At 38.6% G+C, this 24,089-nt stretch overlaps 1 protein-coding gene across 4 annotated transcripts in view; it reads left to right on the forward strand.

Moving 5' to 3' along the window:
• The window catches only part of LOC145978837 (glycerol kinase 3-like), a 68,837-nt gene extending 53,907 nt beyond the window's left edge, over window positions 1–14,930 (forward strand). For 3 of the 4 annotated variants that reach the window (XM_083111717.1, XM_083111716.1, XM_083111718.1), the window contains exon 12: window positions 12,177–14,930. In XM_083111717.1, the coding sequence (XP_082967843.1) occupies window positions 12,177–12,280 (104 nt within the window). In that variant the 3' untranslated portion in view covers window positions 12,281–14,930. Of the gene's footprint in view, window positions 1–61; window positions 405–12,176 lie in introns of those variants that run through there. The other variant, XM_083111719.1, reaches the window with a different exon arrangement.
• The last annotated feature ends 9,159 nt before the right edge of the window (window positions 14,931–24,089 follow it).

Raw genomic sequence — 24,089 nt, forward strand, 5'->3', positions numbered from 1 at the left:
TCTTTGTAAAGTGAACAAGAGTGAAAATAAGTACCAATGTTTCATGTTTGTTACGTTACAGAATGTTACTGTCTGAATACAGCTTGACTAGATTGAAGATGTACCTTTTGTTTTGTTTGTTATGACGTTTTGAAGACATGTTCATACTCCTAATCCACTTGTTGTTATGGGTCAGTTTTGACACAGTTGTTTCAAATTTATATATTGACAACCAGTTCTGCTTGAAACATGAAATATGAAACAAGCAAAGGCTCTATTGTTGTAAAGAATTGTGTTGACTGTTAAAGACTAAAACGCTAACGGTGCCGTGCTTTGTTACTGAAGACAGTATCATTTTAAAACCTAAATTCTTTTGTATGTTTCTAAGTTGTACTCACTTTTGTATGAAAATAAAGTTTATTTTAATTAAATATGCAGTGGATTTCATGTAATGAATAAGGAAGAGCTTGCTACACCAGCCAGTATGTTTTTCAGTATAAATAAATGAACTTTTTTCTTCCTTCTGTGCCTTTCTATCTGACCATATATGATAAAAGTGGTTTACAGATCAGTATGTTGGAATCAGAAAGCAGTCACATTTCAAATATTAGCAGTTTTATCTTTGATTAGGAATTGCTAGATAAAACGATTGGGGTGAAGTAATTTTTAAATTTACTAATACACGTACTGGCTTTAATTATCGAAACTATTAACTCCAATAATAATATATGAATGCAAGGATTTTCCTTTCTAGTTTTGTTCAGTCCGGTGCTAACACAAATCATGTTTGATATAATAGATTATTTTTTTGCATGGTGGCACAATAATTGAGAATTACTTTTCATTCTTACATTTTCATCTTATATTTCAAACATTTGTTTTGTAAATCTTTGATGCACAAGATAATGAATTATATTAATAGATAGAGGTATGCAAATTTCGTTTTTGACGAAATATGAAATAACATGCTGTAATGTTCATTTTTCATGTTTCTGAAAGGTGTGAGGTGCATTTTCCTACCCTGTTTTGTCACGAAATGATGCAAAATGAACTGCAAAATGCGAAATAGACTCTTCAACACGAAATTTACCGTTTATATACCGACACTACACTTTCTGAAGTATCCTGTGAGTTATGCAATTTACGGAAAATTGATTAATTCTGCTGTAAATATTTGAGAAGCAAAAATGGACCCCTTTACACAGGAATAAATTTAATACTCTGGTAACTACATAAATGTGCTATTAGAAGGGATAAGTTTATTTTGTGTAATAAGTGCAGTTTTTAAATCAAATTTAGGATTATATTCACAATTTTAAAACCAAAATTTCATCTTATATAGCACTTTTGATGTGATTATTCACCGCTATAACACCGAAATTTTATTTTATTTACCGCTTTTGAACCCGAAATCGACTCTGTTTTTGTACCGAAATTTTGCTTTTTTATTTACCAAAAATATGTGCCTCTATTAATAGAACAAGAATGTAACATTGTTGTGATATAAGTACAGTGTGATCCAAAAGTTACAGTTTCTTTCCTATCATAACTTATCCATAAAGCTTTTTTTTAACCGTATCAGACGGTGTGGAAATAAATGAATCACACAAATCAGGAGTTTCACCAAATTGGTGTATTGATATTAAGAGAGTCTACCATTGATGCAATACAGTACTGTTGTTGAAAATCTTACTTAGTGATAGTAGATGAGAAAATCTCTCCACCCCCTCCCTCTCTCTCCCACCCTCTCCCTCCCTCCCTCCCTCCCTCCCTCTCTCTCTCTCTCTCTCTCTCTCTCTCTCTCTCTCTCTCTCTCTCTCTCTCTCTCTCTCTCTCTCTCTCTCTCTCTCTCTCTCTCTCTCTCTCTTTCATTTTCCTGTTCACAATAAGCTTATACAAGATATTTAATTTCAAAATTCATTTTACACGAGTAAATTGATATCCAGAAAATTGTTTTTACAAACAACTGTCAACTCACAATGTGAACAAAGTACAATGACCCATTTGTAAGGATATCACCCAACTACACCAACCAAAACACAAGTGATCTGCTTGTAAGATACATGTAGGAAACCCAAGATGAAGGTGGTACGACAATTTTAAGAGGTACCTAATGAAATTGGTAGGGATGGCTAAGGTAACAGTAGCCAAATAGTTCATTTCTATTAATTCTTTTATTCTGCATCCTGTGATATTTTAAGGGATATCATTATGATGGTAGTGAAGCGTATGCTCTCTGCTTATTGTTATTTTCATTTGATTCATTACCCTCACAGTACGGAAAACAAGATAAATGAATATAGTGATGAACTGTTTACCTACTGTTAGTTTTGCCATCGACCGTACCAAGTAATGAATATGTACAAAAGAGTTTTGAAAATTGGAAAGAAGAAAATTGGAACTACATGTTCCGTCAGGACGATGAAATAATTTTGTAGGTGTATACTATAGCAGATTTACTAGACATAACATTTTACTCTTCTCCTAACAGCAGACCAGTGAGTGATGCAACATGGCTCATGAAAATATTAATCCCCTCAGAAACATACGTTACCGACAGTATTGATATAAATATGGTGTTAGAAATACAGGGTGATTCTAAAGGTAGGGTATAAACGAAAACCACAGATACCTCCCATGAAATAACGAAAGTGCCCCTTCCACTTTGCCGAGAGATGCCTCCGTGAGGAGCTAGACAACGCCGAAAACGTGTGAAAATAACTTCACACCGCTGTTCAGCCAGTGCCAGTGAAGATAGAAAGGCGGAACAAAAGAAGTTAAAAGGAACACCAAAGTCGCATATCTGAAAAACACCAGGCGGCAGCTGCGCAACGCATGCTCATGGGGTTCCACAAAGGAAATAGGAGTGTCCCGCAAGACAAATGAATGGAAAGGGTAGTGATCGACAACGGTAGGGACAAAAGAAGCAATGAAGCATGAAGTAACAATTGCACAGTGGGAAACAAAGACCATGACTGAAGCAGTGCAGTCGAGAAAAGTAGTGCGGGGTTGCAGAACCACAGGAGGATGAAGAAACACACCGAGAATGCAAGCAAAGTGGTCTGTGACACTCGACACGCAACAGATGCATACATGGTTCGGGGCAGAAATGACGGTGCTGGCGGTGCAGAGCATGGGGAGTCCCCAAACACAGTGGGGAGACACCGCAGCAAGAACAAAGCACGGTGCAACAAAAGAGAAAGGGGACCGGATGGGGAATGGTACCTGCCAAGGAGACAACAAATGCGGGACGAGGGATTCTCCCTAGCAGCACCGAGGGGATGTTGCACAGAGATTGTGCGCCAGTTGGACAAACAGCAACTACAGGCACAGGAGGTTTATTGACATGCAAAGGTGCACTTACAGATAGGAATAGTATGTAGTCGTACCCCGGACTGACGTTGTTACAAAAGTTGCTGAAATTGACGACCACCACATTCAATGCAGGCATTGCATTGTACACACCTCGGCCGATGCTGCAAGTATCCGCGCTACCAATGTTTCCTGGTCAGGCACCAGGGTCTCTTAGACGAGTGTTTTCACATGGCCCGACAAGAAGAAATCCATTGGTGTGAGGTCAGGCGAATGGGTGGGCCAGGGGACGGGGCCCGCTCTGCCGATCCAGCGCTGTGGGTAGGTACGGTGCAAAAGGGTTCACACTGTGCCATCAAAATGTTTAGGTGCTCCATCCAATTGAAACCACATGCGATGTCGCACGTTGAGGGGTACATCTTCTTGCAGCTCTGGAAGGACTGATGCAAGAAAGGTGCGATAGAGGGGGCCATTTAAATGTGGTGGCAGCAGGTATGGACCGATAATCTGTTCATCGATGATACCTGCCCAGATATTCACTGCAAAATGGGTCTGATGGTGCACCTCGACTGCTGCATGTGGATTTTCATAATTCCACACATGGCTGTTTCGGCAATTGAAGATGCCCTCACGGGTGAATGATGCCTCGTCCGTGAAAAGCACATGGACATGGTGCAAGGGATCGTCGGTACAAAACTGCAACAGTCGTTGACAGAATTCCACACGTCGTGGGTAATCCCCAGCCAGCAACGTGTGGACTCGCTGTGGATGATAGGGATACAGCAGATCATCATGAAGGACACGCCACGCTGTCGACTGTGATACTCCCACTGGACGTGCAATGATACGGGTGCTAGTGGATGGTGTGTTGTCCACACAAGCAAGTACGTCCTCCTCGACTGCCGTGGTGCGCACATGTCTTGGGTGACCGACATGATGGCCTGCACGTAACACACCCGATTCACCAAGGGTACGGTGCACCTTCGAAAACAACCTGCTGTCAGGGTGTTGCCTGTCCGGATACCGTTCGTGATACAGGCATGCAGCTGCTCGACCATTGCAATATGCAAGGCCGTAGACAAAATGCATGTCCCTCAGTTCTACAAATGTGTAGCGTTCCATGGTACGGTGAGGACTGTACCAATTATGGAATACTGTGCACAGGTGGCACACACACATACACACTGGTCACAACGGCTTCGAAACAACATACTCAGCTGTTGTACATCAAGCACACCACCACCGCATCGTCTCTTTCACTGACACGCTCCCTAACGCTGCACTTCCAATCTGGTACTGTTTACTCAGAACAGACGCCTGCAGCTCACGCGTCCGCACGGTGCTGTGGTACAATCAGCTGACGTTCCCGAGCCACCCATGCGTGTGCTCTTCACTACCTGACCACTTCCGCCAGGTGGGGCCATGTACTCTGGGGGCTTGTCATCGTTGAACACATGTAGCGTCCTTCATTCTTGCCCCATTCACCTACAACACATACTTCTTCCGTCTTGCTCGAGCGGATAGTGTGGTGCTTGTGTACACCAATGTGGGGTGACCCAACAGTTGAACAGACATGCATACCCCCATGTAGCTTCAATACAAGGCTGTCCCACGCAGTTTGTCTGTCCAGCCTTGCTCGGCCCGGTCTCACACCCACGCGGTAGTGTGCGGCTGCGGTGGTGTAATTCCACGGTTGGTTTTGGAGTGGAAAGCTGTGGCCGAGGAGGGGCTCGAGTTGTTTGGCTGGGGTTGGGCTCGAAAGCAAGCAGCCGCGTCAGGTCTGGGGACGGTGGACCTGGTGATCAGGCTGGACACTTTCCGACCTCGTCCATTGGTGCCGTAAGACACTCCAGCAGCCTTTTGCCCCCTCCCTAGCCAGCGATGTGCCTCAGGCTTAATTTCTAAGAGACTGATTGGGCCCCATAACGACATTTGTAACAACGTCTGTACGGGGTACGTGGTCCTATCTGGACGTGCATTTTTATTGGCAATAACCTCCTGTGCCCGTCTTTGCTGTGTTTGTCCTACTGGCGCACGACCTCTGTGTGACATCCCCTCGGTGCTGCTACAGGGAATCACTCATCCCGCACTTGTTGTCTCCTTGGCAGGTACCATTCCGGTCCTCTTTTTCTTTTGTTGCACTGTGCTTTGTTCTTTCTGCGGTGTCTCCCCACTGTGTTTGGGGACTCTCCATGGTCTGCCATTTCTGCCCCGAACCATGTACACGTCTGTTGCCTGTCGAGTGTCACGGACCACTTTGCTTGCATTCTCGGTGTGTTTCTTCGTCCTACGTCGTCCTCCCGTGGTTCTGCAACCCCGCACTACTTTTCTCGACTGCACTGCTTCAGTCATGGTCTTTGTTTCCCACTGTGCAATTGTTACTTCATGCTTCATTGCTTCTTTTATCCCTACCTTTGTCGATCGCTACCCTTTCCCTTCACTTGTCTTGCGGGACACTCCTATTTCCTTTGTGGAACCCCATGCTCATGCGTTGCGCATCTGCCGCCTGGTGTTTTTCGAATGGGTGACTTTGGTGTTCCTTTTAACTTCTTTTGTTCTGCCTTTCTATCTTCACTGGTACTGGCTGTACAGCGGTGTGAAGTTCATTTTCACACGTTTTTGGCTTTGTCTAGCTCCTCACGGAGGCATCTCTCGGCAAAGTTGAAAGGGCACTTTCGTCTCTATTTCATGGGAGGTATCTGTGGTTTTCGTTTGTACCCTACCTTTAGAATCACCCTGTATAATTAACTCACCACATAATCAATTAAGTTGTTATTGATATTATTATTCCCATACCATACACTGGTATTCAGTGATATTTGTTATTTTGGACGAAAGTTCAATTATTAAAATTTTATGAATCCAAAACAACTGTACAAAAGAAAATACATATTTCTACTACTTCGGGGTATCTCACTTGCTCTCGGCCCCAGATTTTCACATATATATCAAAGTAATTGTTGTAATTTAATAACATTTGCTAAGGACATACTGATGTGTTGATGGCAGTCTTCCATAACATGGAGAGACGTGTGCAGGCATGCCTTGATGCTCAAGGCAATCACTTCCAACATTTTCTTTGATGTCACCACGCTTCACACAATCCCAGGTATGTCCGTAGCAAATTTTATTACATTACAACCGTTACTTCGATTTCTATATGCGAAAATCTGGGGCCGAGAGCGAGTGAGACAACCTGTATTTCTACTCCTACTTTCAATGTGATACTTAGTGCCTGATTTGTTGAACACAGGCAAATATTAACATGGGGAAAACATCAAGAGAGCAACAGTACATTTCTTCATCAACAGAGCTGAGTCTCTTGAGTTTCCGGTCAAGGTCAAAAAACCCAGTTCACACAAATATGTACTCGAAAACTGCAATAATGCATTAATTGTCATTTCAGAGCTATGTGTGTTAATACTAATTTACGTTCACTGTGTAATAAGTAAAAGTTTGCAGAACACTGTGCCACATAGTAACACATTGTAAGTTATTCAATACAACAGAAATAAGGCCAAATGCAAGACACGGAACAGTGTGCTAGAAGATAAGAGTTGTAGGGGATCGTGTACATTTTAGACAAAATTACAATTTTGTAAATTCCAGTAAGTAGTTGCTCACAGTTGTCTCTTTCCCTCAAGGTTGATACTGTTCTAAAATAAAACATTTTTTTATGTGAAAAATCAAACCTGTAGCCACAACTGCAATAAACATTTTTAAGAAAATCTTGCCTTGACCATTTTTTCCACCTTTCTACAATATTTCAGTTCCGTAGTAGAGAATGCAAGTGAATTTAACACTTCAGTGACAATGATTGTGTTCTAGGTTTAGGCATTATGGAAGTGTAGTATACTTTTATAGTACTCTTTCCACTGTAACACACGAGAAAAGTACTTTCTGAAACAGGTATTTATTTTTTAATTTTATTTACGATGTATTACTTTTGTAAATAAAAGTTTTCCATAGCATTTATAAATGTGCCTGCATGTTTAATTAGCTTATCTTCTGTTTTGAAAACTGAAACTGGTTTTCATACATTTAGTTTTATTGCACTTTGTTTTTATTTTAATCCATAAGTCATTTAGCTTCTTCTTAGAACTGATTTCTGTTGTTTGTGTTCATTAGATGCTCACGCAGTCTAGAAGAGGTTCAGTTCTCCTGGCTTAGTAGTGTAGAGCGTAGGCAAACTCAAGAATATATGCTTGAATTCATATAGAAAACTCTGCTGTAACCTACAGTTTGTGAGTACACTGGTTTTTGTGACCAGTTTGTAGGCCCTTACTTAACCTTTTTACATAATTTGTACAGAGTGAAGTGGAGTGCATATAGTAGAGCAACCTAACCACTACTAATTTACTGTATCATTTACTACATACTCAAATATGTCTGTTTTGTGGAATTTTCTCAGAAGTTCATAATTTAGATTCAATGGAAGTAGAATGAAATTCATTTAGTTTAACATTAAAATCGTATTTTCCTAATTGTTGGCATGTGTAGTACTTTTTATAACCTGTTGCAGAACGTAGTCAAGTTTTGAGAAATGCAGTTACTTTTTCAGGGTTTTGGTATACCAAACTTTCCCCTACATTTTTCACGCTATTTCGACATTCTTCCTAGACAAAATGGTTGCTTATCACTTACTTTCAGCTACTTTTTTGGTGTCTGTTGTTGGGTTAGGTTGCTATGTTTAATATACCTCTTATAAATATTGGGAGAGCAAATAATACACGAGTAGGTTAGGAAGTTAGTTTCAGAGCCTCTCTTTAAAAATCATCCAAGTATTTCATTGTTATCTTATAACAATTATTGTGTATGCTGCATTCCTCCTCCCCCCCCCCCAGGAATTCAAGGTGGGAGTCACACACACTGAACCTGAAGCAACCAGCACCTAATAACTGTAGTAAAATAAGTTAAATGGGCAAGGCAAGACCTAAATATTTTGTTTTGTGAATGTTGAAGTATATAGCATGCTTTTTTAAAATTAAAATTTAAAAAAGAAAATTAAAACCAAGACATGTTTCTTCCAATTATCATGTTGCATATTGTATGCATACTTTAATGAAATTGATGTTACTTTGTTTTTATTAATGGAGTGGTGTTGAGTGGTTAATTCACAACCTTTTATCCAAAATTTCAAGGTTGAATTCTGACCATTGTATTTTATTTCTTCTTTTCTTAAATTATTATTCATCCTCATTACCGGAAATGTCAGAAAACTGTTACTGAATAATCAAATATACAAGATAAGGTAAAACTACACCCTAACATTGCAACATGCAATGATGGCATATGAGGTGATGTGATCAGCGCCATGCTTCAATTGGCTTCCCCCTCCCGTAAAGTTGCCACCAGGTTTATTAGATGTTGGATGAACCCCAGAACTTCTCCGTGCACAAAAAATCCCTACTTAAATCACCCACCTGGAAATCAAACCTGGGTCTTCTGCATGCCAGTCAAACACCCTACCCACTAGACCATTGCAGGTCTAAATATACAAGGTACAATATAGAAAGATGAAAGCTGAGAGTAAATGCAAGCAGACACGAATGGTAACCTAAGTATAATGAAAAATTGATGCAGTAGCTGCTTGGTTTTCTTTCTTTATTATTATTATTATTAATAATATTTAATGGCAACATTAATTACTCTTTTGCTACTGAAGCTTACATCTTGGACTGAAAATAATGACACTGTTACTAACTGAAATGTAACAAGCTTGATCCTATGTGATTATCTGGATTAGAACATGAGGAATTTGGAATTTCCGAGCCAGTTTTTTTTTTCCATCTAGTGCCATAGGCATTTAGGTAAATCCTAAGATGTAATGCAAACGATAGTAGGTGAGTACTTAATGGAATCACAGACTTTCCTTATCTTCCAAGGATATCCAAAGGTTGAGTTTTATTGTCATGGCTTAATTTTTTTAATAACGTTGGCATCACAAACTCGAAAATATAATCTGAATCAATATTAAGAAGAGTCAACATTATGCTGGATGATGACTTAGTAGTACCATACAGATACACAGGAAATGCTGAAAACTATGAAAGTGATTTATTAGAAATATATCATAAAGCACCTAATTCGTAAACAGGTATTTTTTTTAGTGTTTATGTGGAATTGCAAGGACAGTTGGGAAGTGAAAGGCAGCTGATCACATCCATCTGCACTATAATCGATGAGCCTCCTTGATAGGGTAGTGGTAACATTGTAGATTGTAATCAAGGGGTCCTGGGTAGCCTATCTGTGTGCATAAAGGGAACTTAGAACAAACATCCATTAGCATGAAGACCAAGCAAATCCTACTGCCACACCTATTTTCCTTAATGGTGTGTAGTGCACAAGGGATAGCATTACCATTAAAATATATGTTCCTAATATGTGCATGTGATGTACTAATATGAAATTTTGCTGGCACCAATAAAGTACAGATATAAAATTTTCCAATAACCAATATTTTACTGATCTGAAATAAAACTGCAAATATGTCTCAACGAACATGACTAGTTCAATATTTTTCTTAATTAATATATGTAACTAGGCAGTTACAATGGGTTTTGATTGGAAAAATAAACTTGTGTATTTACACATCTATTGTACGAGATTAATGCATATGAATCAGTATGTTTATAAACAAAAATAATGACAAAATGGCAGAATTTTGCACTAAATTGCAAGCTATTTATAGATACATCGGATTGGATAAAATAGTAATTTTTACCGATACAATAAGGGGTGACCCAAGTGTGAACATCACTTGCACAAAGTACACACTGGACAGCAGTTTGTAGACGAACGAGGTTCTGATATCTAGACTCAACAGTCAATTTACTCCTCTGTGTGACTTTCAATGACCATGTACGTTTGTGATTGTCCTTTCATCAATTTTTCTCATGAACATTTATCCTCATCTTCACAATTAGCCAAAAGTGGTGAAAAAGCAAAGCGAAATAAACCAAATAAAAATAAAATAATAACCTGTCGTGCAACAGCCCGTGAGGGCCAGGGCCCACCTACCGACTGCTGGCCTCACTCCCAGATGACAGCAGAGGTGGTCGATCCTCCAACCTCTTCATTATGGTGAAAGGCCACCAGTTCCATGCACAGGTGGCTGATTCAGGTTGATCTGCCCCACCTTTAGTATATGAATTATACTGCTAAATTTATCAAATAGTAGACATTTGCAGATCAGAGGTTATAGAAATATCAAATTGGTAAAAGTATTGATAAATTTACCAAAAAAAAAAAACAACAATATGTCTGTATTGGTCAATACCTATAGAGTACCATTTGTTCATATAGTATTGTAACCTTGAGTGATTCATTTGAACCCTTTACTTAGAAATAGATGCTGCTTGTTTTGAAATTTATTTCATAAATAAATCTAGGCAAATTACCTTTGTATTTACAAGAACATTCAAAGGGAAATTTTACAGTTACGTACGTATTATTACATCTCGTATTTACAAAAATGGTGAGTTGATGTACAAGGGTCGTTCAAGGTTGACCGGGACTTTTATTTCTGCAGAGGAAATAGGTAGCAGAAGAAACACCAAACTATGTCAGTTTTTCAAAGTATTCTCCGTGCGCGCCGAGGCACCGTTGCCATCGTTCTGGCAGCTCCCGAATTCCTTTGGCGTAGAAAGAACTTGGTTGTTGTCGTAGCCATTGGAGGACATCGCTCCGCTGTGCTTCGTCTGTCGTGAATTTCTTCCCTCACAGATGGTCTTTAAGGGGTGCAAACAAATGATAATCACTGGGGGCTAAATCTGGACTGTAGGGGGGATGGGGCAGAACTTCCCAGCGCATGTCGGCCAGAGTTGTTGTTGTCACATTGCCCGTGTGAGGGCGGGCATTGTCATGGAGAAGAATGTCATTTCCAGACAACATCCCAGGTCTTTTCTTGCGAATGGACTTTCGTACAGCACCACTCAACAATGTGGAGTAATACTGGGCATTAATCGTGCTCCCTTTGTCCAGAAAATCCACATGGATAACGCCCTTCATGTCCCAGAAGACACTTGCCATGATCTTTCCAGCGGACGGCTGCGTTTTGCTTTTCTTGGGGGGCGGGGAACCTTTACGCCGCCACTCCATGCTGCGTCTTTTGGTCTCTGGGGTTGAATTGTGCAACCATGTTTCATCACACGTGATGATGGATTGCAACAATTCATCACCTTCTGCTCGAAACCGATTCAGAAGCTGTTCACAGACCGTCCTGCATGTCCACTTCTGATCGAATGTCAGCTGGCGGTGAACCCACCTTGCACAGATTTTGCGGAAGCATAAGTGGTCGTGAATGATTGTCTCAATACTCCCGACACTGATATTCACCTCGGCAGCAATATCCCGCACTGTTACTCGCCGGTTCTCAAGAATCATTTGCTCAACACATGCGATATTCACTGGTGTGACTGCAGTCGGGCGAATGTGTCCATGCGCTTCATTTGTCACCAGCTTCCGTCCTTCGCGAAACTGCTCACACATTCGTACACTCTTGTCCGCGACATCGTTTGTTCACCATACTGTGCTTGCAATCGTCTGAAAATCTCAGCTGGTTTCACTTTCTCCTTCACAAGAAATTTGATTACACACCGCTGATCCACAGCCACAGACACACTGCTTGCCGCCATGTTCGCTGCAACTGCTGCGCATGCGCGAAATACGTCATGCCGGGTGCTAGTTACTCGCGAAGGAATACATTACGTCACCCGCACGTTTCATCATGATCCGGCTATTCATCGATTTTTTACGTATGAAAATCCCGGTCAACCTTGAACGACCCTTGTATTTCTGGACTTGTTTATAAATTTATGCTTTGTATTGTGTTTTATACAAATTTATATGAATCGATATTAACGTAATAATTGTATTGTTTACAGATGAACGGTACAATCTTCTGGCATCAATACCTGGGAGCTTATTTGTGGTAACTAGTTTCGCTATGTTGTTTCTAGCACAAGAGTTAGTCCGACTAAAAAGGTAACATTTAGTAATTTCGTAGTGTTAGTTGGTATTTATTTCAGTGTAGATAGCGAGATACATCTTTGATGAGCTTTTTTTGTGTTCAGGTTTGAAAGTACAGATGTCACATTCGTGTATATCAGTTTAGTTTTTTATGTCATTTTAAAGGGAGAACTGTATGTGTTTTTAGATAGATCTTTTGATGCCTGACGAAGTAATAGACGTGCTGAAAATAATTCAATGAATGAAATTTGAATTATTGAAATGTTTGCAACTCTTAAGAAGTTGTAAATGTCTTCAGTGTTGTGTATATATTGTACTTTATGGTAGCTGTGGTCAATGTAAGTGCTCAAACTGATTGTGGTAAAACCTCATGGCATCTAATTATTGTTACGATTATTTTAAAAGGTATGATGCTTATTAGCACAATATTCTTGACAGTGCAACAAAGTAATCATGCTTGAGTATTTCTGTTTTGTCACAAGGGTGATAATTACATTAAATGCTTATTTAAGAATGCAACAGATATTTAAGGGAAAGGCTGTTACAACTCATACCCCAAAATATGCATAATTTATTACATGAATGTAGTTACTCATTAGACTTGTGTACATGTACAGGTCTACATGTATGAATGTGTGTCTGCTAATTTACTTCAGAGTGCACAAACAGCAGATGTACATATTTTTTTAGCATGACCTTGGGGGTTAGAATGAAATATTTTATGCGGATGAAGTATGCTAAGTGTTTAGTTTAAATGTCTTTCCACCAGTGAATGTTGTTATCATTACGAAAGCTTAGAATAATTTTGGTGCAAGTTTTGCAATGACTATGAAATATGTATCTTTAATTGAAAATTATCCTCTGTTTAAAGAGGCTGAGAGTAGTTAAAGATTATATATGGTTTACCTTATTGGGAAGTGAGGTTAGGTTAGGCAGAGCAACAATAGTCCAGTTGGTAGGGTGCCCGACTGTCATGTGGAAGAACCATGTTTGTTTTCCAGGATGGGTATTTTTCTGACTATACCCTGCATAAAGCGCTTCTGGGGCTCATCCAGCCTCTTAACATTGGGTGCCTATGGGTAATGACAGCATGGTGTTGATCACATCACCTCCACTAGGTCAAACTCAAGATGTGAAGGCCCCCCTCCCCTCCCCCATGATGCAGTACAGGGGAATAGAGAAGCAGGAGGTTAGGTTAGCTTTGTACAAAAGTAGTTTTGTAAGCAGGTCACAATTCCTCCACATATTACACGCTAGTGATGATGTTTCTCAAGAACGTTGTGCTACGATGCCAGGGGTCCCAGGTTCAAATCCCAGCCTGGGCATGTATGTTTGTGAGTGTCCATTCATCAATTTCATCATGTCATCACTCCTCCCCTTCTTCGCAAATTACCAAAAGTGGCACACAAAACGAAGTGACATAAAGCATCGGTTCTACTGTGAATTCCCTACCACAGTCACTCTGCTGTGATTTATGTTAAGTTTTAGACGTTTAGTCATATTAAGCATAGCTTTAGAAAGGAAATATTACTCTTTCAGTTACAAGTTTTACTCAGGATCTAGAATTGCTAGAAAGGCAAAACTTACCAAGAATAGAGAGATTACCAACTTAGGGCCAAATGGTATACAAAATATTCCTTGGTCATTCGCTGATTTCATTTTGAACTTCAAAACTATGTACTTTTGCAATTGCCAATGATAAATGTACTTTTCATATTTTTGTTAATTTACAATGTACTGATTTTTTGTTATTTGCAATTGTGCCAACAGTAGAAATCTCTGTGTTAAGAACATTTTAATGAATGTTTGTATAGTACAGATAAGAATAAATCAGAACTAGTGTGGGCCCCACAGATGGTGGTGTGGGAATGGCATTGTAATCAAGGGATCCTTGGTTCAATATCTGGTGGAGACACATAGTGGTTTGCATTTCTCTTTAGGTAGCGTCGTTGCCTTGTAATCAAGGGGTCCCAGGTTCGATACCCGGTGGAGGCACATAGTGGTTCGGATCCCACTTTAAACTGTAGGCCCAGTCCCAATTAGCCTATCTGTGCATAAAGTGGACTTACAGCAAAAACTCTTAACTCAAATCTAGCATACATTTTGGCTGGACTAGAAACCATAATAATGAACTAAAGAATAATAAGAAGGTAAATGTGAAAGCAGTACTTTCAAGCAAGCTAATCACACTTTTTATCATGTATATAATTTATCAGTTACCATTATAATATCATGTTTCTTAACAAGTAAAATAAGCTGAAATGCCATACACCTTGTTAATTACACACTGTGTGATTATTTTTACATAATTATTGAATAAGTAAAACTGCATTGGAAGTTTATTTTTGAAATGTTTCATCTTCATTATTAGATTATTATATGTATGTAAACCATGGGTATTTATTTAAGTAAGAACGTAAACTAGATAATGAAAAGGTAATGAAAAATTATGATATTGTGTATGTTTAAATACTCTACTCTTATTCTCACCTGAAGACACCAGTTTTAATAAATATATTTTGTGAACACTAATGTACATTTTAAAAAGCAATCAACATGAAATAAACAACATTTAGAATACACACCAGCATTGGTGGTGCTTCACTGAGCATTGCACCTAACCTTGTTTTAACCTTGTTTTTTAAATTATCATTTCAATCAGTGGCGAAGATATAGTACAAGCAATGCAAGCACTGCTTCCACTATTAAAATATTAAAATATAATTTAATATACTCAATGTTAAAGGTAAAAAAATGGTAAAGTTCTTCCCCTAATAAAACTCTGCTTTTAGGAGCTTTTCGGGTTCTCTCGATAACAGCCAACCCAAGCAGAAAGCATATAAGTGTTAACATATCCTCGAAGATGAATATTTGCTTTATTATAGACACAGAATTATTGAAATAAATCATTATAACTGTTCCAAATTCCATGTAGACAAACTTTAAAGCATTACTTTAAGTTTTACGATTTGTAAAATGTGTCAATAATGTCGACGTTCAGTAGTTAAGACAAACATGGTGTCCCCGGCACTGGAGAGTGCTGGAATCTGCAGAACATCTGGCTGTTGTCTGTCTCATGCCTCAATCATCTCAAATTACGCCAGTGTTGACAACTACCAAATAATTTACACGATATTTATCATTAGTTTCCATACAAATTCAACAAACTGGTGTTTTTTCGACGAAACTTATGTAAAGAGAGCAATGAAACTCTCTTCCGAGACCTGCCAATAGCAAAAACGTTAAGTCCTAAATGCTATCAAACTCGTAATACTATTTTTATTAATATGATACATTAATAAAAAAAAGAACCGCCATATTTTCTTCTTGTTGAAATGACCTATCATTCCAAAGCTTAATTAATTTTAAGCTTCAAGTCAGTTCTTTTACTCCCCCTGAACAGAACATTAATTTTTACGACGTTGGTATCACTTTTCTGTCGGAGCGTTTCGAGACATTTTCCATTTGTGTGGGAAGAACGAGTGTTTGAAGTGAGTGTTCTCTTTTTTTGGTGTGTTGTGAATTTACCAAAACAAACATGGACATTTCAAATTTACGGTAAGCTGTAAGTAATAGCAAGTATTTTATTATATCAATAACATGGCCAAGAATTTTGAACTAAGAAACATGGTCGTTGAGAGAGGAGTTGGGGATATATTATTATTATTATTATTTTTATTTAAAATGCTCTTTCCTAGAAAAACTGGGACAATGGACTGTGTAATTTATTTACTCCCCCCCCCCCTTTCGGAGTACTGCATTGCTTGCCTTCTTCTTAAGAACACGCTTCGCCACTGATTTCAATTAGTGATAATATTATCTGAAATTTTGAAAAACAAACATTCCCAGTGTAAAATTAAAAATAAAACTTTTTCTGTTTCTTAAAATGTGTGATAGTGAGTTGTGTCCTGGTCAAAGAAGTAAGATTACACTATTGTAACAAGTAGAAAAAAATAAGTGCCATATTGCTTATTTTTGTACTTTTCAACAACAAAATGTCCTGACCTGTTTACTATTTATTTTATTATTTAGTGAGATGGACATTAAAGTGTCACAGTTCTTAAAAGCTAAAAAATGCTCTATGTCGTTTGTATTTTGCACATGGTAAAGTATTAGATTGTTATCTTTAGTAAAGGTGGTAAGAGTCATGACAAGTTTGTGTTAAGCAATTGCACAATTTACATTTCAGCTTGTTTTTCATTCGCGGTCAATCTTCTAAAGTTATCTTTGATGTGTATTGAAGACTGACTGTGTATAGCAAAATTCCATGAAATTGATGTGTTGGTATTCATGGGAATTTTTACCGGTCAATACTTTACTGGAGTTGGAGTTTCTTGTGAGGTAATGAAAAAAAATACTTACTCTCAATTATTGTAGGTCTAGAAACATATATTTAGGATTGCAGCAGAATACAGGAGGACACCGGGATTACCTAATGGTGTTCCCCTGTTCATTCTCTGGTGGAGACACATTGCACAATGATTCATACTCCACTTTAAACTGTAGGGCCAGTCACGATTAGCCTATCCATCCCGGTCTGGGCATGGAAGTTCTTTGTGAGTGTCCCTTCATTGTATCATCACTCATCCTCATCTTCGTGATTAGCCAAAAGTGGCAGAAATGCAAAGTAAAATAAACCAAATCAATAAATTATGCAAACCGATTAGCCTATCTGCGCATAAGTTGAACTTACTACAGATACATTGCACTATTTTCCCACAATATCACCTACTTTCTTAACACACTTATCTGAACATGGAATTAAATATAGTTCTCGGATGGTAGAAATTTGCTTTTTCAATATGGGGCCACTAGATTACTAAGATGTCCATCATGAACACACTTTAGAACATTCAAGATCATGGATGATGGCACATGAGTACTGTCACTAGAATTTACTACATCTTGTGCTATTGCTGCAACAGTAACTTGTGGTTGACATGGATGGTTATCCTCACCATTCCACATTAGTCAAGTCTGTGCGAACATACTTTAACTGCTGGGACCACTTCACTACGGCTGGACGTGGCATATTTGTCGTACAGTCCCCATGACTTCAAGTCTGCAGCATTTTTCCAGATGGCATGCTATTTTCCATCCTTGTTAGAAACCACCTATCACCACTATAGCATCGTGTCTCACTTATCGCACAAGCCTCAAACAACTTCTCTGCCCTTCACCTTGTGACGTAAGCATTCAATGTCTTTGTTGTTAGATTAGGCTTTTTAGGTTTATGTCTCAGCGTAAATACACTGCAATTTTTCTGAGCTTGGCCAAGAAGGTATTATTTATGCTAAGAGAACCCAACCTAACAATGAAGGCATTTAGCCTAAGAAATCATTTTTGATTGACATCTAAACACTAAAGGCAGGGAAGTTGTTTGAGGCTTGTGTGATAGCAACATGGGGACCTCAGCAGGAAATCGAAAATGAACACCATTTCACTACACTTGCACAATTCCATCAAGAGATGGCAGCATGATCACCTTCATATATTTCGTTCTGCATAGTTATGGAACTCACTTTTCAGTTATGAAATAGTTTTTAGCTGCACAATTAAAATGTGCAAACTGACGTGAACTATATGATTATGTCTTCATCAAATTGTACAAAATTACATCTTGGATATTGATATACGTATAAGTATTTGTTTACGCCCTAAAAAATTAAGGGCGGATACTTTTTTAACAAACCTCGTATAAGTACTTACAATTGAACTTCCATTTAAGAGTTGGTTCTTAACAATTACATTATAAAAACACAATTGAGAGAGAGGATACAAGTATACACCAAACTCATGTTCATTCCTTATAAGTAGGGAGACAAATTTATGGTAAATAAAAACTGAGGAGAGCGGTAAATAAAGGTGGCTAGAAAAAACCGGACAGTTGCTACAAAATCTTTTATTGGTTATTTTGTACAATATGAACATTATCCCATTCAAAGTACTCCCCTGCACTATCGATACACTGCTCCATACGAATCTTCCATTGCTGGAAGCAGTGCTGGAAATCATTTTCTGAAACAATGTTCATGACCTCCGTCGCTTTTGTTTTCACAGATTCTACGGTCGTAAATCTGGTTCATTTCAGTGCTGATTTGACCTTTGGGAATAAAAAAAGTCGCATGGAGTGAGATCCGGCGAATAGGGTGGATGTTCTAACACTGGGATCCCATAATTGGACAAAAAAGCATTGACTGACAATGCCGTGTGGGCAGGAGCACTGTCCTGATGAATAATCCATGACTTCCTTTTCCACAAATCAGGTCGTCGTCTTCTTACTCGCTCATGAAGGGTCGTCAGCACCGTAATGATATAATGTTGGTTGACAGTTTGACCTTGGGGTACCCAATTCGAATCAATTCGCAATGTTTGATTCCGTTTTTGACGTGCAAGGCCGTCCAGGACGCCAGTCCGCGATCACTTCTCGTCCCTATTTAAACCTTTGAAACCACTCAAACACTTGAGTGAGTGATAAACACTTATCTCCGTACACTTCCTTCAACAAAACGTAAGTTTCTGTTTCGGATTTTCCGAGTTTCATAAGAAACTTCACATTGATATGCTGTTCCACTTTCACACTTAACATTTCTCCGACGGAGCACAGATGTACGGTTCACTTCGTCCACAAGCTACAGCGGAACTGACCGCCACGAACCCTGGGCAATCACACAGTCGATAGGCAGGATATCACGTTATACAATCATGCACTGCTTGACCTTGACACGCTTGCCGTTTGTTGACAGCAAAATCAATCCGGTTTTTTTCTAGCCACACCTCGTATACCAACGGTGTATAAAAATGTTTGTGTTAGTAAGTGTTAGATTTAAATTACACTGGGAATGTTAAGTACCATTATTCTGATATTATTGACAAGAATATAACCCCTACTTACAATATTTATGTGATGAGTTTCATTCTTGTTTCAAATTTAGTTTAGGAAATTCAAACTGAATTATGTTTTGAACTACTTGGGTTGTTAAAAGATCTAGCCTTCAGTAACTTACAAAGAAACATTTTTTAGTGAGTAAAAAACAATACACAATAATAATTTGTGCAGAAATGAACAAACTTACATTACAATGCTGCATTATGTATTTTTGAATACTGTGTAATTTATTATGCAATTTCTGTTGAAAGCAAATTGAAATCTGTAAACTTGTTTATGTAAGAATGAAAATAGTACCATGAAATTGAAATGTGAATAAATGTTGATAATTACAATATTACTGATGTTATTTTGAAATATTTACCCATGAACTGGATGCGTGGCAGTTTTGCGAGTATAAATTAATGAATTTTTAGAATACATGTTCAGGTATTATTTGTTTCTGATAGCATGTACTGTTCATATACTGAGTCATAGTTAAAATGTGGTCAGAGGTGTTTAGTCGTACAGTACACACCAATTGGAATGGTATGAATGGATAGTAGTTAAACTGTGTCGTAATCAATGTTTTTAGGATTCAGTTGTAAAGGATGGTAGATGCATACAAGTATACACCAAACTCATGTTCATTCCTTCTAAGGTTGGTTTTACATTGTGGACTATAAGATTAGAATTATACATATTTAGCATTGTGGCATCTGACTACCATTCGAGAGACCCAGGTTCGATCTCCGGCAGGGGAGAACCAGGATTTTTTCCACCTATTCAAGCACATCTGACATCCACCCAGCATCATATAAAGTGATTATGTGGAGGAAACACTGTGGGTTAAAGGTGGCCAGGGTCATGGTGCTGATCACATTACCCCCACCTTTGGCCATGATCAAGAAAGTGTGTGGCCCTAATTACACCCCCTATATAGGCCTAAATGGCGTGATACAAAACACAGGGGAGTACTTTACTTTTTTTTGGACATTATATTAACATATTTTTTATTCATTGAGGATTTCTATTATTTGAAATTAATTTTAGGGAGAGAAAACCAATTTGTATTTGAATTTTTTTAGTTATTGTACGTTGGATTAACCCTGTAATGATGTATTAGATTTTTAGGCCCTGTTTTTATTTTTTAACCCTTCAGGACTCAAGTTTCAGAAAGTTATGTAAAGACTCATGTGGTTGGGACACACACCCCGTTATGTAGGCCTATATGCATATTATCACCATATATAAACATTTATTTAGGGATACATTGCATTACAACTGGCACATTTTATAAGAAGAACATTAATCTGCATGTTACAGAGTAAACAAAAAATAATGATCCATAATTTACTCAAAACTTTTAAATGAAGAAAGTCTTCATTCAAGTGTTTCTTCATATGACAAGTGAGGACAGTATGCAACAAAAAGAATTATTAAAAATTCTGAAGCATACATATCATGGACACATTAAGAAATTTACAGTCACTAAGATTAGATAGTGGCATTGTTAATCGAGCTTTATTTCAGGAGAGTTCATCAACAAACCAGCGAGTCGATCGTCACTTTGAGATCTGTAGGTAACGAACATTCCTAAAATCCTTGTCTTTCATTCTCTCACACCCCCTGCCAGACCAGTCAATTGAAGTGTTTAAATTTAATCTTGAGTGTTGTTCTTATTTCGTGGGGCTAGCCCCCTTGCTTGGTTAAGTGTTGACATTGCTCTTCAGAGCTATACCCCTCTTACGAAACACTTCTCGCATCCAATTAACTTCGAATATGAGGCTTTCACATATCCTATCTACGATCCCGAAACATAAACAAACTCTTATTTATATGATAGCATGCTTGTGGTGGAACTCAATGACACATTGCTGTACTACATCTTGACCAATGCATTTGCTTCCTATGTCCGTGTGGTTCTTTGAGAGCTTTGTTTGGTGTAGTGTGTTACAATAGGATTTGTTTTTTAATGAAGGCAGTAAAGTAACATGTAGATTGTATGAGGGAGTGGGAAAAAAGCATTCATGATTTTAACATGCTTGTTTTTTATCTCTTAAGGTTACATTTTGTACAGAAAGATTTTGAAATATACTTATTATGTTATGCAGCAATAACTTTAATTAATTGTTGTCAACAATAAATCCATAGGGGTCCCGGGTTCGATACCCGGTGGAGGCACAAGTGGTTCGGATCCCACTTTAAACTGTAGGTCCAGTCCCGATTAGCCTTACTGTGCATAAAGTGGACTTAAAACAACATATCAATATCAATATCAACAATAAATCCATCTCTTTTTAAAACAAACAGCCATGCACCCAGTAGTTCAGGTCCCACTTTAAACTGTAAGTCCAGTACCAATTAGCCTTTCTGTGCAAAAAGTGAACTAAAAAAAAATCATACAAACAAACAACTAGCCACATATGTGCAATTAGAAATAAGGTTTTGATGTTAATCAGAGAGTGCTCGACCCTTAAGCCACCCCTGTGTCGCATCGATTTGTAGGTGGATCCATTTGTGATTTATGTATCCGCGAGTTGCAGAGAAAAGACTGGAAAAGATCAGAGGGTAAGTTCCAGTAAGTTTTTCTTTCATTTATTTCTATTTATGCGTACCCTTGGACTCTCTTCCTTTATTCTGCCTCAGAGATAGAGGAAGAGTGAGAAAGAAAAAGAAATAGGGAGTGATATCAATAGCAAAGTACCAGAATGTAGAAGAAGCAATTGGTGGTGCCATGGCATCCCTACACAAGAGGTCTTAATTCGTTTAAAAAATCAATTATTTACTCAAGTATTGAATTGTCTTACATATCGAATTCGAAACAATTGTTATGAAAGATGTATAAGCTGTGCTTTGTAAGAATCGTTCTATGTATGTCCTGCTGCCAGTGGAAGATAAATGAAATGGGTCTTAGACACGTTCGTGTTCTCATTAATACCAAAAATATTGCTTCTAATTGGATGGGTTAAAGTTACAGTGGTGTAAGTCACTTTAAAGAAAAAAAGACTTAGACACGAAAACCAGATCTATATAAGTCAATCTGTTAACAGAAAACGTGAAGTAAATCAGATTCATTCAACTGTCAACAGATGGCATTTTAAGGTCTAGTGATAAAGGAAACAGCTGTTGTGTTGATCAGCAAAGTGCTGTGAGTCAAACTATTTTTTCTTTTTAAGAAAGTGACTTACACCACTGTAACTTTAACCCGTCCAATTGGTTACTTACCAAAATTTTAACAATAAATTTAAATTTGTATGAACAAGATAAAAGTTGGAGTGGCCACGGTTGCTCAGTCAGTAATGCATCTGACTACTATGCTAAAGGTCCCGGGTTCGATCCCCGGCCGGTTCAAATCCGGGAATTTTTCTAACGATGGAAGCGGCCCCGGGGCCCACCAAGCGTCGAATAACATGGGTACCTGGGGGAAAACCTGGGGGTAAAGGCGGTCAGGGACATGATGCTGATCACATCACCCCCACTCACGACCAGATCAAGAAAGTGTGGGGCGTTACCCCCACACCCCCTATATGCCTTCATGGCGTGGTGCTACGCACAGGGGAGCACTTTACTTTTTTACTTTAGATAAAAGTTGGATATCTCACTATACTTTACTTTCCATAATTTCAGTCTGTTTTCCCTTTCTATGCAGGTAGCCATTATAAATTCTGATCAAATATTTTTGTACAGATAAGTAAAAGTACAATCTACAAGATTGCATCAGTTGTATGGTAAATTTCAATATTTATTGTACAATGACTCTTTATAACCAGAGATGACTATTTTATTAAATATTCTCTGTGGTATAACGTTGTATCACATAGTGAAATTGTCTGAATCATCTCATTGGCAGAGTGTGTAGATTGGTCGAGTCACAGCCTCACCAGCCGATCTCCGTTGTGGAGTGGTTGGTTCATTGCACTGCAATGACAGGTGTCCTGGCTGGATTCGAATCTCAGCCTGGTCATGGGTATTCCTTGTGTGTCTCCCTTCATCAAGTTCGTCACATCATCACTCATTCTCATCATCACGATTAGCCAAAATTAAAAAAAACAAAACAAATAACCTAATTCAATCAATCACAAACTCACCACTATTATTGGATTAAAATTTAACAAGTAGACCTGCTTAAAAACAAGTTACAAATAAATGTATCTTTTCAATTCTATGTTAAGCTATAGTAACCAAATTATAAGGTATGCCCAAATGAAAAGGAGACCTTTGCTGTAGCGGCGTTGTACCTAATCAAAGAAGGTAAATATGATTGCCGATAGATGGCGCGGTGTTTGTCCCAGTTTGCAGGTGTAGCGAACGACTTCGCCTGCTGTTTCCTCAGTTGGCGAGAGTGGTTTTGCATGGATGGGTGCGTTATGGATTCCTCCAGATCAGTGCAGAGAGCTGTAATCCAATTTCTTCACGCAGAAGGCGAGCATGCTTCACAAATTTATCGCAGGCGGTACTGCAACACATTGCTGAGGCTTAAACAGCCCATCAAAAACAAGCGCAAAGGTAAGCTCTCGAAAGGGATAGTGCTGTTCCAGGACAACGCTAGGCCACATGTGGCCAAGAAGACCTTCGACCTGCTGAGAACATTTCAATGGAAAGTCCTCACACATCCTCCATACAACCCCGATATTTCCCCACGTGACTCCCATATCTTCGGCCCCTTAAAACAATCACTGAAAGGTCAACGGTTCACCTGTGACAAGGAAGGAAGAACACCGTGGAAAACTGGATCCGTAAGCAATGCAGGAGTTTCTACACTGAAGCCATCCACTCCCTTCTACGCTCTGGGACCAGTGCATCAATATCAATGGCAATTATGTGTAGGTATCATGTTACACATTAATTGTAATTCACTTATTATGTAATGCAAATATTCTGTAATATAATACTCTTTAGATATAACCGTAGTCTCCTTTTCATTTGGGCATACCTTATATTTTTCGAATATGCTTTC

Source organism: Lepisma saccharinum, chromosome 25, assembly GCF_977018435.1.
Source record: "Lepisma saccharinum chromosome 25, izLepSacc3.1, whole genome shotgun sequence".
Lineage (NCBI taxonomy): Eukaryota > Metazoa > Arthropoda > Insecta > Zygentoma > Lepismatidae > Lepisma > Lepisma saccharinum.